This window comes from Chelonia mydas, chromosome 2, assembly GCF_015237465.2.
Source record: "Chelonia mydas isolate rCheMyd1 chromosome 2, rCheMyd1.pri.v2, whole genome shotgun sequence".
NCBI classification, from domain to species: Eukaryota; Metazoa; Chordata; order Testudines; family Cheloniidae; genus Chelonia; species Chelonia mydas.
The window spans coordinates 212364218-212382964 of NC_057850.1; the positions used below are offsets into that span (position 1 = coordinate 212364218).

The 18747-nt window shown below is 38.6% G+C and overlaps 1 protein-coding gene across 2 annotated transcripts in view; it reads right to left on the bottom strand.

The window, feature by feature from the left end:
- Positions 1 to 13655: 13655 nt before the first annotated feature.
- NXPH1 (neurexophilin 1) overlaps positions 13656 to 18747 on the bottom strand; it is a 169719-nt gene continuing 164627 nt past the window's right edge. For both annotated transcript variants that reach the window (XM_037890612.2, XM_043541150.1), the window contains exon 3: positions 13656 to 15586. In XM_037890612.2, the coding sequence (XP_037746540.1) occupies positions 14825 to 15586 (762 nt within the window). In that variant the 3' untranslated portion in view covers positions 13656 to 14824. The remainder of the gene's footprint in view (positions 15587 to 18747) is intronic.

The window sequence follows — 18747 nt, forward strand, 5'->3', positions numbered from 1 at the left end:
GGAGTAGGGAAGAGGCAGAGCCATCTCCTGTAGCATGGGTGGCAACATCAGGGGGATCAGACTGTACCATCTTAAAGGTTGCGGCCTGGGCAGTTGCACTGCATCTTGGGGTGCTTGGAGAGGCATTTTTCCTTCCTGAGATACAATCCTTTACAGAGCTTTGCCTGGGATGATAACGCTTCACACTGTCCTTGACTTGGGCCTCTGATTAAATGCCACAATTTGGCCCTAAGAGAACTTGAAATATAAACACCTGAAGAGAAAAAGGACCCATTTCTGCCCAGACACTGTAGGAAATGAGCCAGTTTATGATGGCCAGTCTGAGGGCACATGACAAAAATTGGTACTTTATTTATGAGTTAATAAAATTAAAAATATGTATATAAACTTGTACTGATCTGATTGCATCCTTCCCTCTCCATATGTCACTTCTCTGACATTATAAACTCCTGACTGCAGAGATCTTGCCTTTGTATGGGTTTACAGAGCATCTTGCACAATGGGGCTGTCATTTTGATTGCAGCTAGTGAGTGCTACCTTGTATGAATATTCAAGTCCCTGCTGTGCTGTCACTTAAGCCCATATCTTCAAATATATGCAGGTGCTGCGTGAAATCAATGGGAGTTAGGCACCTAAATACCTTTGAGGATCTGGGCCTTCGGGCCTCAATTCCCCATCTGTAAAAGGGAGATAATAGTACTTCCCTACCTCACCGAGGTGTTGTGAGGATAAATATATTAAAGATTGTGAGGCTCTCAGATATGACAGTAATAGGGCCCATACAAATGCCTTAGATAGATATTAACATATAATAAAACCATGTAAAAAGTAGCCTCAGGTAGGTTTCTGTCATCCATATATTTGCATTTAAAAGCTTATCAACAAGGAGCAACTCCATTTAAAACTAAATGACCTAAAATTAGAGATCGCAATCAAAAACATTTTTAAAGGTCAAAATCATTGTGTTGATGAAAAGATTAAAATCCTTTGCAGCCATGCATAGCTTATTTTAGCCATATGATGCCCATTACAATGTAGGAGATTGAGGAAATGGCTTTTGTAAAAACAAGGCAAATTGGGACCTCTGTGGTGCCATAATCCAGGCAATGCTGGTATTCCTGCCAGCAGCAGGAATGCACAGGGTTGTTTCTAATCCATAAGGATTTGGCAGCACGAACCTGAAAGAAACTGCAGATCTCCTCCTCCTTTGGAAAATTACTTCACTTGTTACTATTTGTGGCATAGAACTGGGCCTTTACTAGTAGTAACTAGTTCCAAAAAGAGAGACTTTTCTGCCTCAAATTTACGCTCAAAAATCCACTCGAGTACAAAAGCAAAGTTTCTGTCTTTCCTTTCCCCAAAGCAGACAAAAGAAAAAAAAAATCACTGGTTCTCTTGATACATGACAGTTTTCACGTTTAGTCAGTAATCAGTGTTCTGCTTAGTCCCTGCATATTCATTTCATTAAACTGTGTGACTGTGGTCTAAAAAGTGCCACTGTAAAAATGCCAGTTTGGTAATTGTTGTACCATTAAGCCTCCACCTGTGTGGGCCTAAGCTGATTTATAGGATTGTTACAGACTGGGGAGAGCTGGGGTTGTAAATTTGGGTGGAAAAGGGAGGGATATGGATCTATTTTTGGAAACCAAAAATGAAAAAAAAGAGTTCAGGCATTGTTACTATGTTAGCAATAAGTCATCTTTAGAGATCTGAATTTAAATCTGGCCAATCAAATACACTATTTCTGACTGTATAGAGGTCAGTGAAAAGAGCCCAAATTGGGGTGGGGGGGAATGGGACCTGGATTCTAATCCTGTCTCTGATAGATATTCTAGCCAGAATCCTCAAGGGGGAGGGCATGATGAGGGGGTGCTCCTATACGCTTTAGCCCACTGTATTGGGGCACTCACCTAGGATGTGGGAAACCCCAGTTCAATTCCCCACTCTGCCTGAGGAGAAAAAGGGATTTGAAGAGTAGTTTCCTACTTCTCAGGTGAGTACTAAAACCACTGGACTATACAGTCATTATCACTCTTGCCCACTTAATATTTAATTAGCAATACACAGTGGAACAGCTTCAACAGGAGAGATTGATGGACCCCTCCACATAGTCTAGTGGCTAGGGCACTTATTGGAGAGGTGGGAGACCCCTGTTCAAATCCCTCTGCCTTATGAGACAGAGAAAGAAATTGAACTATGGTTTCCCACATGCTACTTGAGTACCATAGCCACTAGGCTAAAATTTACAAAGGAGGCAATCTCCATCTTTTGTATTTGGTAATTTAACTTGTGTTTTAGAGGGTTTGGTGTTTCGTATGTATTCTCCATCAGAATTTCTATAGCAGATTTGCTCAGCTTGCATGTTACAATGAGGTGAAGTCCTGAATCAGGAACCAATTGAGCTAAATGAGGGAGCACAACAGACAGCCTGTGTATTTACTGCAATATGTCCCACACTGATGATAGATGGAACATAACCAAAGCTGGCAGGTGAAAGGTTAGTATCTAGTGGAATGGCTACTTCCCCATTTTCTGCGAGGGAGAGAAGGTTTAGGATATGGTAGATGAGCCAACTAAAAGTTACAGAAATTTGTAAATGAGACATGTGAAAAGATAATTGATGATAAGTGACAGCTAATTATCTTCAGTTGGTAACTCGCCACCAGGTGTTCTGAACCATATAAGAGTAAGGAACAGGAAAGGAGTCTCAGGGCATTTTCTTTTAGGAGAGGGAAAGAAATCACAAGCTGGCTATTGAAATTCTGTGTTATAACTTCCTGTTATGTTTTCACTTGACTGAGGCAGAGTACAGGTAGGAAACAGCTGATACCAGTGAAGCAAAAGAAAGATGCATCTAGTGGTTAACAGTGGAGTGGAAATCTGAATTTCTGGGTTTTCTTCCCAACTGTGTCATTGATTTGCTCTGACACTGAAGAAATCACTGAGGTTCTTTATAGTTACATCTTTAGGCACCTAACTGTCCTTGAAAATCTGGTCTTTAGCTTTTCTGTAGCTGTTTCCCCATTGTGATTAGGAACCTCCCTCCCCCATTTTAGATTACACTTACATCCTCAGATGAGGAATAATTTTATGTAACATTGATGTTTCTTGGTGTGCAGCATTACAAAATTAGTTGATGCATTCATCCTACTAGATGGAGTTTAGTAAAACAGTTGATTACATATCTTTCAAACTCTCATGTGGAAAAGTAATCCTAATTAACCTAGATTAAAATACTATTGTGTGTACTAAAAATGGCTCAATGACCTTAAAAGAAGGGAAATAATAAACAGCAATGTATCAAACTATGGTGAGGGGCCCATGGGGAACAGGAGTGATCATTGCAGGGACTGGTCTTGTTTAACATTTTAATCAATTATTTGAAAGTGAGAGTAAGCACAGTAGTGAAGTTCACAGGTGACATTATATAAGGAGGAGGTGTGACAGAAGTATAATAGAAAGGGGGCTCCAGAGAAGAAACAGCTGCAGGAAGTAACTAGTTAGGAAAATGTCTGCTAATGCCCTTGAGGAAAAACTAATCTAAAACATAGATACTGAATAAGAGGGAGAGACCTGGGCAACAGTGGACCACTGTTCAGAAGTGATTGTGAACAGCCAATATGACATGAGCTTTCAATGTGATTTGGGGCTATGTGCACAGAGGCATTTAATCTCAGAGCAGGAAGGTAATAGTCCTACTCAGCTTTGGTGGGACTGCACCTGGAATTCTGCATTCATTTTTAGGCATCTCATTACCAGAAAGATGTTAGAAGAAAAGCAACAAAAATGATCAGGGCACTGGGAGGAGTTGATTGAGGAAAGGTGATTAAATGGCAGAAACACAGATAGTTTGGCTAGATAATTTAAGATCAGATACAGTAAGTCTACAAGGGTTTGTAGGGTTGAAACAATGAGAACTTAATGTGAATCATGGAGTGTAACTAGAACTAAAAGAATGAAACTGGAAAAGGGAATGTTTTAGCTTAACATGAGGAAAAAGCTTTCCGACAGTCAGCTGTATTAGACAGTGGTATAGTCTTCCTTAGGAAAAAGACAGAAGCTCACTTCCTTGGGACTCTGAGAATGAGACTGGACAAAAACACCAAGAAATGTATTGCAGGAAACCATCTCTTGCATTGGTAGAGAGATGGACTAGAGCATCTGATAGAATTTCTATCTATAATATCTTTGATTAAAGCAGTGGTGGTTAGTATATTTAGAAAAAAAAACAATAAAAATACCACCACACCGTGTTTTGGGTCTTCTCAAATGAATGGATTCTGATACACTTATGCAGGCTGTATAGCAAAGTAGTCCCATCTACTTCAATGAGATTACTGAAATAGTGTTATAAGGACATAGCCCAAAGTGAAAACATTTAGTTACACAGCAACTATTGATATCCCTTTTGTTCTCTGTGGCTCACTAACCTAACCATCTTCAGATAAGGTTACATTTAAGGTTTAATTTTTTGTTTGTTTTGTTTGGTCCAATGGTAGTGCTGTGCACGACCTTGTGGAAGATCCACTTTGGAATCGAGCTGTCAGACTCTTATCCATGTGCCAGCAGCAATGCTGACACAACATACCCAGGGCAAAATTTTAAAACTGAGTTGCCTGAAGGTTATTACTGAAATAAAAACGTATGTGCCTAATTTCACCCACCCAAATTTTTAAAATGTTGGTTTCTTCCTCTTTGGAGGAGTAACTTGCATCACACAACAGCAACCCCTTTCAGGGATTTAAGGAGCAAAGCTGCTGGCTACTACAGAGAATCCTGTCTAGGCCTCCATAGCAGGATCATGATAGCTATGATGTAGGGCTTCAAAGATGGAAATTTAGGGTGACAGTTTGTTAGGCATCTGCCTCTCCCTGACCCGCAACTGAAGAACAAAACAAAACTATACCCGTCATCTCTTCAAGATCATCATGGTTCCTGACAAGCTGTGTTATTTCTGCTTCGCTCATAATCGGCAACAACCACTGTGCAATCTGAGTATAGCTGGCAATACTGTTGATCGTGGATGAATAAATTTTGCTTTTCTGGGGTGCTGTCAATACTAAAAACTATTTGATTTTTGGCAAACAAATAAAATATGGCTTGAAAGGAGCAGCTGGGTTCAGAACTTAAGTGCCAGCTAGCAACTTTTCTTACTATAAATACTATTGGGAAAAAATCATCAATCAAAACTAGAAAGGGACTGATCACTCCAATGCAAAGTGAATGCCTGTGAACTCATGGGTGGTAAAAGGATCTTAGGAAATGTGTGGGTGTGGGAAGGGAGTTATATACCTAACCTGTATCTCTACTCTGAAATTTTCTTCTGATGTTGAATCTTTTATGAATACACATTTTGTATAGTAGCCCTAAATAAGAAGCTACCATTAAACAAAGACAAATCAGTTGACACCTGCAGTATAAAATATCTGCTTTTACATAAATTGTTAAATTTATGACAAAGACAAGGAAATCTAAAGTTTAACATGAACTACCATCCACCTGTTTTGCCTTTAGTAGACAGAGTGTGAGTCTTAGATCAGTAAGGCTCAAATCCTCCCAATAAGATCACAGCTTGAATATAGGCTGTGTAATGGGGCCATTGGAAGGGAATGGAAACCTCTTCCTCACCAGGCCTCCTGCATCTTCACAGTCCTCTATCTCTGCAGGAACAGAATGGGGATGTTCTGCAGTTCCTCTTTCTGCTCTTAGTATTTACCATTATGGTTAGCAAAGTTGTACTTAGCACATACCACACCACCTAGCAGTAGATCTTCCAGCCTCGCCCCTATACCTCCCTGCCGTGTTACTAATTAAATAGTTCCTTCCATACAAGAAGCTCAAAGTGCTTTACAACAGTCATAGTAATTATTATGTATTGTCATACTTTTATTGTTTCAGATTCCTTCTCCACCAATAACTGGCACTTCCATTTTTGCTCAGCTTGAGGTTTATGCATCTTGTACCAGGAACTGAATAACCTAGATGAAGAAGTGCAACATTCATAGCATCTGTGCTGCGATATCCCACACGAGCCACCATAAAATTCCGCTTCACTTTATGTAAGGGATGTATGCCCCCTGTGTAGCCCATCTTCCCAAAATCTGCCTTTGGCAAGGAACTAAATTGGTTCTGCTACCAGGCATCCCACACCAACAAAAGAGGGGTTATGATTTACACTGATTTTCATGCCATCTGTACTGCAATACCCAGGCAAAATGGAGATTAATGCAGAATGGAGTGTCAGGTTTAACTTGTAATTGCCTTGGCTTTTGTCAGTTTGTCTCACATCTTTAACTTTACTTAATCATCCTGTAGATTTTTTTTTCTGCTGTTAATTAGGACTGGAGTTGCAGTGAGCAGCTGGTCTGGTCCCGCTCTGAAGCCATCACAAGTATCTGAGATTTTTTTTAATATATTTGTATTCTTCTGAATGACTAAGATAAATGATTTAGCATCACTTATTCCACTCCTTTGATAGTTTAAGTTGAACTAGAGAACTGCCAACTGTACAGCACAAGTGAAATAAACAAGTTGAAGAGAAACGTTTAACATTTTAATCAGAAAAAAATAAACTCCTTCACAGAACAGGTGATCTATTTGTTAGTTTGGGTAATGATAACATTTTAGTTAATTAGCAGGAAAAGTAGAAAGTAATGAAAAGGTTTTATTTTGCCCAGAGGAAGCAGTTACCCTTTTGGAGAGACGCTGTTATACTTATCAGCAGACGCTATCAGGTGCCTAATACCCAAGTGAATGCAACATTTCCACAGTCCCAGGAATTTATTTGCCCCTTAGAAATGTGGCTGTTGAATTTTAGCAAGTGTTCATTTCATAAGCCACAAAAAAAGATAGGTGTTAAACTTTGCCAGGTTTCAGAGTAACAGCCGTGTTAGTCTGTATTCGCAAAAAGAAAAGGAGTACTTGTGGCACCTTAGAGACTAACCAATTTATTTGAGCATGAGCTTTCGTGAGCTACAGTTCTCAGATCTGCTTTGGGTTTCAAGAGGGGGAAACCTTAAGCCATAAGAATTGAGATCCCCAGTCATTGACTGGAGTCACCTTGAATATGGACATTGAACTATAACCTATGGACTATTTCTAAAAGGACTTTTGGCAACTACAAGCTCATCTCTGCTATATATCTGACCCTCAAGAATTGAATTCATGTCTCATTTCGATCAGGAGTGATAGCAAATCAGAGAATAAAACAATGAGTGCAAGTATGCATCCGATGAAGTGAGCTGTAGCTCACGAAAGCTCATGCTCAAATAAATTGGTTAGTCTCTAAGGTGCCACAAGTACTCCTTTTCTTTTTGTTAAACTTTGCTGTAAATATGGATGTACTCAAAATTATTTTGATAATAAACCCATTTGTTGTTTTTAGCATCACTGCAGTAGGAGAAAACTATGGTTTAAAATTGCCCTTATTTTCTCTTAGCCAATAGTATGAGACCCTCATGTATTTACTTGCATGATGTAACTGAAAGTTTTTGGATTTGGAAGTGACACTTAATGGCAGTACATTTAAAAGATTGCTGGAAATGTTCTGACTCACAAAAGGGCCTTAAGTGTAAGTGAAACTCAGGTCTTCAAACTTTTGCTTCTGCAAAATCAATCAAACCTCTTAACCTTTTGTGGTGCACCCAACACTGCTATAGTTGGAAGAGAACCTTTACAAAAAGTCAGGAAGGCTTTTAAGCTAAAATATTCACAAATATTGGATAGCAGTTTGGAGTATCTTTCAGAAATGTGTACATTTTTTTAAAAAAAATATAGAGAATTGTGTAAATCATACCTCTAAAATTGTGTATACACAATTTACAATAGTTTTGATGTCTGGTGGCTTGAAAATTGTATGTTGTTTGGGGGAAGGGAGCTATTTTCTATACGCTTGTACAGTACCTGGTACAATGGAACCCTGACCTGGTTGGCCTCTAGACTCTACTGCAATTTAAAAGTTAAATAAAATTATTATTATTTTGCTGTTTTTAAGGCACACAATCTTTGACAAGAATGCAGTTATTCTGAGCAAGTTTTCATTAGAGATTTCACAAATCAAAAAAGAGTCTTACAAAAGGTGGAAACTAGGTTAAATTACAAAGGATGAATATAAACAAATAACATGAGTATATAAGGACAAAATTAGAAAGGCCAAATCACAAAACGAGATCAAACTAGCTAGAGACATAAAGGGTAACAAGAAAACATTCTACAAATACATTAGAAGCACGAGAAAGACCAAGGACAGGGTAGGCCCATTACTCAATGGGGCGGGAGAAATAATAACAGAATGTGGAAATGGCATGCTTAATGACTTATTTGTTTTGGTTTTCACCAGGAAGGTTGGTGGTGATTGGATGTCTAACATAGCGAATGCCAGTAAAAATGAGGTAGGATCAGAAGAGGCTAAAATAGGGAAAGAACAAGTTAAAAATTACTTGGACAAATTAGAGTCTTCAAGTCACCAGGGCCGGATGAAATGCATCCTAGAATGCTCAAGGATCTGACTGAGGAGATATCTAAGCCATTAGAAATTATCTTTGAAAAGTCATGGAAGACAGGAGAGATTCCAGAATACTAGAAAAGGGAAAATATAGTGCAAATCTATAAAAAGGGAAATAAGGACAACCCAGGGAATTACAGACCAGTCAGCTTAACTTCTGTACCCAGAAAAATAATGGAACAAATAATTAAGCAATCAATTTGCAAACATCTAGAACAAAATAAGGTGAAAAGTAAAAGTCAGCATGGATTTGTCAAAAACAAATCATGTGAAACCAAACTGAAAGCTTTCTTTGACAGGGTGACAAGCCTTATGACTAGGGGGGAAGTGGTAGACGAGGTATATCTTGACTTCAGTAAGCTTTTGGTACTGTCTCACATGACCTTCTCATAAACAAACTAGGAAAATGCAACCTAGATGGAGCTACTATAAGGTGGTTGCAAAACTAGTTGGAAAACCCTTCCCAGAGAGTAGTTATCAGGGATTCACAGTCATGCTGGAAGGGCATAATGAGTGAGGTCCTGCAGGGATCAGTTCTGGATCTGGTTCTGATCAATATCTTCATCAATGATTTAGATAATGGCACAGAGAGTACACTTATAAAGTTTGCGGGTGATACCAGACTGAGAGGGGTTGCAAGTGCTTTGGAGGACAGGATTAAAATTCAAAGTTATGTGGACAAACTGGAGAAATGGTCTGAGGTAAATTGGATGAAATTCAATAAGGACAAATGCAAAGTACTCCATTTAGGAAGGAACCATCAGTTGCACACATACAAAATGGGAAATGACTGCCTAGGAAGGAGTACTGCGGAAAGGGATCTGGGGGTCATAGTGGACCACAAGTTAAATATGAGTCAACAGTGTAACGCTGTTGCAAAAAAAAGCAAACATCATTCTGGGATGTATTAGCAGTAGTGTTGTAAGCAAGATACAAGAAGTAATTCTTCTGCTCTACTCCACTCTGATTAGGCTTCAACTGGAGTACTATGTACAGTTCTGGGTGCCACATTTCAGGAAGGATGTGGGCAAATTAGAGAGAGTCCAGAGAAGAGCAACAAACATTTTTAAAGGTCTAGAAAACATGACCTATGAGGGAAGATTGAAAAAATTGGGTTCGTTTAGTCTGGAAAAGAGAAGACCGAGAGGGGACATAACAGTTTTCAAGTATGTAAAAGGTATTACAAGGAGAAGGAAGAAAAATTATTCTCCTTAATCTCTGAGGATAGGACAAGAAGCAATGGGCTTAAATTGCAGGAAGGAAGGTTTACGTTGGACATTAGGAAAAACGTCCTAACTGTCAGGGTGGTTAAGCACTCAAATAAATTGCCTAGGGAGGTTGTGGAGTCTCCATCACTGGAGATTTTTAAGAGCAGGTTAGACAAACACCTGTCAGAAATGGTCTAGATAATACTTAGTCCTGCCACAAGTGCAGGGGACTGGACTAGATGACCTCTCAAGGTCCCTTCCAGTTCTATGATTCTATGAAACGGCAACTTTTTAAGGAGGTTCAGGATACATATATGTCATGAAGATAACATATGGATCATCTGTGGTTAAATTTAGAAAAGGAAGACCGAATGGCTTGACAATTTTAATGTTCACTATTTGCTCTCTCTTCAAGGACTGATCTGAAAAAAAGAGTGGAGTTAGGATTTTTACACATTGTGTAATATTTAATACATAATTGAACTCAATTTGTCTTATTTACATGCAATAGTTTTTTGGTTCCAATCCAGCTCCCATTAAAGTCAGTGGGAATCTTGGCCCCTTGACTCCTCCGTGTTTTGACATGATCATATTAATGAACTATAGAAACTTTTCCTCTGCATCTCTCTTGACCTAAAATCCATACTAATGTTAGATACAGAATCAAATACAGTTCACTAGGGATGGAACGTTCCTTTCAAGTTTTAGACTCTGTTTAGTATGATCCAGAAGGGTATGGATGTCACATGCAGTGCTGAAGTTGCAATTCAATATTATCGGGCGAGCACTGTCCTTTGGTCAAAATGTTAAAGGGAGCGGAAGGAGGTTGTCCATTTCTGGTGGCTGTCCAAGTCAGAACAAAGGATTCATTGCAATGCATGTTTGCCTACACAGTCATCTAACAGATTGTTTTCATAGCAATTTGGGTTACCTAGAGAATTCCAAATTAGAGAATAGAATTCTGAATGCGAATACGTGAGGATCCACCCATTGAATTACAATATAACCTTCTTAGAGTGAAGACTTTTTTTTATATAAAACATCACTATGAACAAATATATATCTGCATAGTTATATGAACTGAAACAATCTGAGACTTCCATTCCACTCTACCGTGAATGGAATTTTTGCTATTTCTCCGTTCGTTATAAGGAGTTCCCATTGAATTCCATTAGTTTGGAACATCACACATTTTAAGCAAACAAAGTTCAAAGAGCTGCTTTTCACATAGAATTGCTAATTTGCTTATGATCTCTGATGGTTGGGAGGGGGCATATATTACAACCGTGCAAGTGAAGCCTCAATAAGGAGAGACTAAGAAGGATATTCTGCCTCTGACGTAGATTAACAAAAATATCCACTGTCATTACATAAACTGAAGGTGTTCCCATTTTCCTTAAAAGTTTAGCACTGTGATCCAGCACTGGAAAGTAAAGCCAGCCCTGCTTCTGTGTATCCCTGTTTCCTGTCTTCATACTTCCCCTCTTCATTCTAGTGTCACTAATGCCACTAGTGCCTTGGCATTGAACCAGTCAGCTCATAGCTGACTACGTCACCATCTGATCTAGTGCATTCACTGCCTCACCATCTTGGATTTTTTATTTATATGAGGATGCTGTGTGTTATACATACATACTGTGAATCATAGCATACATTCTTGTGCCGTTTTAGTCACTTTGTAATAATGATTGGTCAGTAGCAAATATTTTGGAGTCCCATACCCCATTATCAAACTATTCCTTGCATACATAGTAAAATAATGATAAAAAGCATGAGACAATTTTGGGGATTGGTCCTGCTTTGAGCAGGGGGTTGGACTAGATGACCTCCTGAGGTCCCTTCCAACCCTGATATTCTATGAAACTTTAAAACAAAACAAGAAGCAAACAAAGAAAATACTCAATAGCCTGGTTTGTTAAAAACCGAACATCACCCCTCTCAATTCCAAAATATGTATATTTAGAAAGAAAATGTGCAACACCCAAAATCTTTCTTATGCCAGAGATTTGTGTTCCAAAGTTGCCTGGTCTAACTAAGCCCTACTGACTCACAGACCCAGTTACCCAGAAGTACATTGTCTAACAGAGCCAGGGTACTATGTATTTACATTCATTAGGTTCAGTTTTCACATGGGAAAACTAAAACCATGTTTCAGCAAGTTTACCTCACATGCAATATTCCCCAAGAGAGTCTTGTGAAGAAACTAGGTATCTCAGCAATGCACTGAGTTATAATTCATACTCACATCACTAATTCACATCCAGATCAACTAAAAGGACTATTCCGAGTCCAAAGTCAAGTAAGTTCATGAAAAACAGTAGTCAATTAAAAAAAAACAGTTAAGGAAAACAGTATCAATGAGAGTGACAGAAGCAGCAAAAAGTACAAAGTTTCCATAGTTAGAAGGAGTTGACTCACTCACTATCCGTTGGTTGGTTTGTTTTTCTATTGATAGTGGTTGTGCTATTGGTATATAGTAAGCAAGCATGTATATATTGCATAATTTGGAAAGTGTTTTTTTAAAAAAAGGAGTAGGAAAAACTGAAAAATGGTGACCACTGAGTGCACATACAAAGCTGATATAAATTACTACCAGTGATAACGTTTTACACCCACTTTGCACAAATATAAATGACTACAAAAAGTGCAGGTCAGTGGAGGCTCAAGCCCTGTGTAAAAGGTTATTAATCATTCTAATGGTTACTAATAATGTTTAATACTGGTATTTTACACACTCCTAAGCTGAAATCCTGGCTCCATTGACTTCAACATGGAGCCCGTCCTTACTGTGGAGTATTTCAACTTTATGTATTATAATATGCAGAACAGATACTTTTCACAGAACACAAATCATGAATCACTAGCAGTCTATTCACAATTATTAGCAGAGGTGGAGCAGAAGTAAAATCCTGGCTCTGCGTATTCCTGGACTTTGTGGAAATGTGGATCAGAATCTGAACTTTATGGCTTGGACCATCTTTTTCTCCAAAACTGTACAGAGTTCACAGATCCAGGGTGATAAGATTGTCCCCTCGTATTATGAAGGAATAATTTCCATTATCATATTGTTTCCGAGGAGTTAGAGACTTGATATTGTGGAAGCTTCTCCTTCACTTATAGTCAATGGTAGAAACATTTGTCATTAGTTTTATTCATTTGTTTCATTTTCATATTATTCTTTAGTAAGAGGGTTAAGGTGACAAAAGAGTCATCTGGGATCTTGATTTAAGTCCCAGACAATTCAACATGGGATTGGACGTGGTCTCTGATTTCTCACTTCTTAGACCTTTGAATCTCCGGAGCATTAGAGAAGTGCATGTTTGGGCTTTGGAAAGGCTTCTCTTTGTTTCCTGCATAGACTTTTCTCAGCATAGCTTTGGCAGCCATCTAGGAGCGAAGGATAAAATTCATGTGTGGGTGGGCACAAATGGTAATCCTAAGAGAAATGAGAGGGAATCTGAGATGCTTTCCATGCCGCCTTCAATTAGGTGTAAACATATCAGTGAAGTTATTGTGGTTGGATAGCTGGAAGCTGGGGGGCAAAGTGTGCCGCTATATACAAAAAAGATACACAATCAACTGCTTTCCTATTAGAGGGATAAAACTCTTCCACTACATACAAGGAGGTCTTTGCCTACACTAGGCTATAATTAAGGCAAAGGCAGACTTGTGCACACACAGAGAGAACAACTTTTCCTACTTTTAAATTGGTAAGTTGCTTTCATTTATGACTAATAATAATTTAGGCCCTGCTCCTGCAAATTGTTCTTTGAGGGATGGCTCCCACTGAAGTCAACAAGGCCCTATGACGGCACTGAGATCTGCCTGCGTGCTATAGCTTGGGATAATTCTGCACAAATTTGAAGACAGGAGATTGAAAACCATGATGGAGTTTAAGCGTAGTCTTCTTGTTGGACCATTTAAACCACCATCTACACAGTACATATTGAAACTCAACTTTAAGTATTTTATTTTTATGTACAGTTCATTTTTTGTCTGGAAATAAAATATCTAAATACAGACAGACTGTAATGTTGTATATGTATAGCTCTCAACAATACTTTAGCTGAATAAATGCTTTGTACATTATTCTGTCTTTTTAATGGAGTTTACAGCTACATTGATAAAATGGATTCCTCATTTCCTTGATTGTTTTTAACCAATAACAAGCAGAGAGACAATTACAAGTTAATATTAATAAGCAGCTCAAATAACACTGGTTAAACTATGTACAATACAAACCATTCATACAAATGAAGACTAGGATATTGAATTTGTTACAATATTTGTAATAAAGATAAGACAGCCACTTATAACTTACATGTTGTCTATCAGGCATTTTCCTTCTTGCAGAACAGTTGGAGAGTTTTTAAGTAGCTCAGCTGGTCTCAACTCTGCCATTTTAAATGTTCAGTGAAGAAATATGTAACAATAATGTCTGCCCACATGTAAATTCCAAATGTCTGCTTATCTTTACTAGTAATAGGCTCCCTCCACAGAAAAAGAGCCACCTAACGCCACCTTGAATGTGCCTACTGTATGCTGGAAAAAAGTCACTATACTTTGCTGTGTTCACATAATGAGGAATACTGAATTCTAGACACACTTCCCCCACCCCCATTTTAACCAGCATTTACTCCTATAGTATTATTTACCAGTACAGCTAGTCTAAGCAGTAGAATGCATGAGTGGGGGTTATTGATTGGCATGTATTCAAGACGTTAACGTTGATTTCCAAAACAGTTTGCGTTAGAAACCATTCTCTGTCTAGTTAATCCTTTTGGCTTGATGATAGGTTATCCTGAAACATTACGTATCAGACAATGAAAGCCCTCTTAACAGGAATCTTAATAGAGGTGAGCTGAAAAGAGTGCATGTCTGTGCGGTTTTATTTCGAATCCATAGTGATTTACAACTAGACTGATACATGGAGCTGACTGGGCAGAAATTACATTAGATTGTTTTCCACTAACATATTTTCAGCCAGTTGACAGCAGCAGCAGAGTGTAGACACATTCCAGGCAATAGGGGTAGCCTTCTTCTTTGAGGTAACAGCCCTGTCATATGACCTCTTATTCCTCAGGCTTGAGTCTCAGACACATGTTGTTCATTCTCAACCCGAAGGGAAGTAGGGCGTGTCACTGTGGTAGTTATAATCAGGACACACCTTCTGTACTAGTTTATAATCTGTACTATAAAAGGAAATGTAAATACAGATTACTTTAAAGGGCTTGGAGCAGAGCCATGACACATGACTTTGGGTCTGCTCCTGATAACACGTTTTTGAAGGGTCATAGTTGCAGAGTGTGTTCTTGGTAGCCTTGTCGACCTTTTCATATTCGATGCGACAGTTAAAGGACTTGGAATCTTTGGCATCAATCACCGTTTGTTGTGCCAAGTCAAATTCCACTATTTTGGTTGGGGGTACCAGGCTCACAGATACATTCCCTTGGCCAGTGGAATTGTGCCTGAAATAAACGCTAAACGTCCCATTGCCATGATCAACAATTTTCCCAGTTATTAAAAGGTTTAACTTCACAGTTTTGATGTTGGAATGAAAGTCGCCCCAGCCAAACATTTTCTTAAATTTCCCAGTCTTGACAATGGGCCGTCTCTTTGCTCTGGGTCGAGGCTCTTGAAGATCTGTGGAGTTCCTCAGCCAGTCCCAGAGATCTTGCTCAGAATATGTTTCTGGGGCATCATATCGCAGGTCCAAATCTGTATCATTTTCTTTGCCATGAAAAGTCTGTGATAGCAGTCGGCTGATGGACAAGTCTTTGCTGCTTTCTGTCCATATGTGCTTTAGTGTGGATTTGGAGCTGCTTGATTTTAGAAGTTCTGATTTGCCGCCATTTGTTAAATTTGCACATGTGACCTGGGGGGGGGAAAAAAGAGATCAGATTGAGATAGGTACCTACAAAACCCATTGTTCCCATCTGAGGCCAAAGAGATTATAGTTCAGAATTAAACAGAGTTAAAATTAGTTTTAAGGATGAGAAGGGGCAAAGCCAAGGCTCTGCCCAATTCTCCCCCCACCCCCACCTATAGGCAAAGAGGATGTAACAGCTCTGCAGAGGGGATGCCTGATATCCCTGTACCACTGTGCAGCCCAAGCCATATTTCAGTCCCAAGTGAATTATACAGCATTGAAATCCAAGTGAGTGTTTTGACTCCTAAAGTGAAGATTACAAAAGTGAATATCTAAGTGAAATGAACAGTTCAAAAATACAGATCAAAGTTTTATAAAATCATGAAAACCTTGCCCTGAAATCCTGAGGAATCTAAAAACGTCAGGGCCAATTTCTCACATCTGTCAGCACCAGAGCAAAAAGACCTAAGCTAGCCATATTCATTTTTCCCTTCTAGCTTTAAAAATAAAGTACACACTGTCACACTATCTGAAGGGTAAGCTGAATAGTCTTGGTTTTGTAAGTGGACCGACGCTGCTCTTAACTCCTTTGCCTGGCTACAATGAGCATCACAGCAGCCCTCGCTGGTACTTTCATCATACGGGTGTTTTAGGAGCCATCCCTTTATCCTGTTTGCTTTTATAAATGCCTCCTCCCTTTATCAAAATTAACTGGACATATCGCCACTCCCTGAAATTCAGTGGAAACAATGTAACACGTATAGTGTGAAGCCTTCTTGCTGGTGCAATCTAGAGATATTTGTATTGAAAGGAAGCAAATATAACAAAGATATTTCCATGTCCTGATAAACATGGAATTGAACTGTGTTGCTGACCAGATTTCTCTTCCCAGGGTAGTTACGCCCCTTCCCAGACATGCTACATGGAAACTGAACATCTTGAAGGGATGACAGGTACAATGACAGCCTTTTAAAAAAAATATTAAGTCAGTCAGAGTATTAGCAGAATAGCACCAATGCCTTTCAAGTTGGGGTGGGGACAGGGCAGAGAGAAGAAATAAATAGAATGTGCTCTTTATTTAGGATTAATCCCTTGGATGATTTTTTCATCTTTTGAATGGCAGGAAGGATAAATACTGCCAAGCATTTGATAGGTGGTTTGTATCTGTGTCTTAGCATCAACTCAGTGAGCAAGGAGAGAGGCTGTAATGAAACATTCTGAAGGAGAACTACTTAATGAAGCAGCAATGAAGATATCATGGGGAGAGAGACTCAGAACATAATTTTGCAGAGGCTTATGAGGAGTGAGAGCAAAATAGGAGAAATGTGGTTAAAAGAAATGTGCCAGTCTAGCATGAATCTAAGCAGTTAACTAGCAGATTTAGTGTACCTGCAATCTGAAGGTAGGAAATAAATTGCTTATTGTCATATTTTACTCTCGTCAGTTTGCTTTTTCTTCTCCTTCCTTTTTTTAAAAAACATTTGTGTTCCAGTGAGTTACATTTCATAGGATTAAACAGCAAATTCCCACATAACCAGACGTAATACCATAAAGCTCATTTTAAAGAAAAGCTCTTTTTTTAGACTACATAAAACCAAGCACCCCAGAGAAGAAGTGGATATTTCTGAAATACTTACTGTTGGCTACAAATCATGAGTGTTTTAAAAGCTAGTATATCTCAAGTTTAAATGGAAGCTTCAAATTCCAAGCAAGACACATTGTTTCATATCTGACCTAACAAACGCAATTGATTGTTACTCTCATTGATTTTGTAATAGTTTAAGAGCTTCTAGTCACGCAGTTGGCCCTGAGACCTCTGTCTGTGATTTTCTATTTGGGTAACTGGCTGCATTCATGATTAAAGACCTGCTCCTGCCCTCCCTAGTCAGGCATCTAAGCAAAGAGTCTGACTAAACAGTACAAGAGCACCCAAAAGGGCTAACAATACAATTCATTGCTCATCAAAGTAGTAATATTTGCAAAATGATAGTATCCTGTTTTTAACCCTATAGCTTTTTCCCATACTACTACTGTGTTGTATTGTAACTATACATATATCCCCCCAGATGTGCGCGCCATGTAGTACATAGTTTGGCTAATACAGCCATGTGGAAAAGCAGGATTTATTTTATGATTTTGTTATATCTGTGTTCACATCTACCCAACCATCTCAAAACTGTCACAGAAACTGTAATATAATTGTAAGAAAACATCCAAACCTATGACATTTTGCATGTTTGTTGAGCAAAAACTATTGCACTTGAAAATGATCCCATTTTAGCATAAAAATATCATGAAAACAGGACCAATTTTCAATACTCAATGATATGCAAAAAATATTAAGTATTTCAATTAGTTGTGAATGTCTTCATCCCTAGAGCATGTACACACAGTTCAAAAATACATGTACTATAACATCCATTTTGCTTTCTCTTCCCCCATCTCACTGAATATATATCAGGTGCCATTTAGTTCTTGATATGTTCTGCACTGAATTGTTTACCATACTGCAGTAGAGTTCAGTGGGACTCCTCTCACATGGAAAGTTACTTGAGTACATTTTTGCAGGATGGGGGATTTGTAGTATTCGCTATAATTAGCATTGGGCCTACATAAACATCACAGTAAATTTAACTACCATGGATAATAAATATCAAGATTTATTTGGGTTGTACTGTACACTACATTTCCAAAATCTGTACTATGATTTAAGTTTCTATCAACAGAAGCTCTTTGGACTGTCTCTTACTATAGGTTTATATAGTGCCTAGCACAAAGGGGCTCTGATTCTCATTGGGAGCTTTAGGCACAACCATAATAAAAATAGTAATAGGTAAAGTATGAAATGCTGACAGGTATACCTACTACAATGCATGATTTTTTTTCTTCAACAAAGAAATGCTTTCAATTTTTAAATGAGTATAATGGTGGAAGGTGGTGTTCAGAAGGGAACTACAACAAAGAGTAGAAGATATTTGGGGGCCTGATCCAAAGCCCACAGAGCTCACTGAAACACTCACAGTGAGTACAATGGGCCTTGGTCCTGGCCTTTTAGATGGAGAATGCATATTTCCTCTAGATAGAGTCACCAGATCCTCTTGGTATCAGAAATCACACTGTCGTCTGGTCATCCATTTCCCATGAATAATGACAAATTGCTGTTCAAT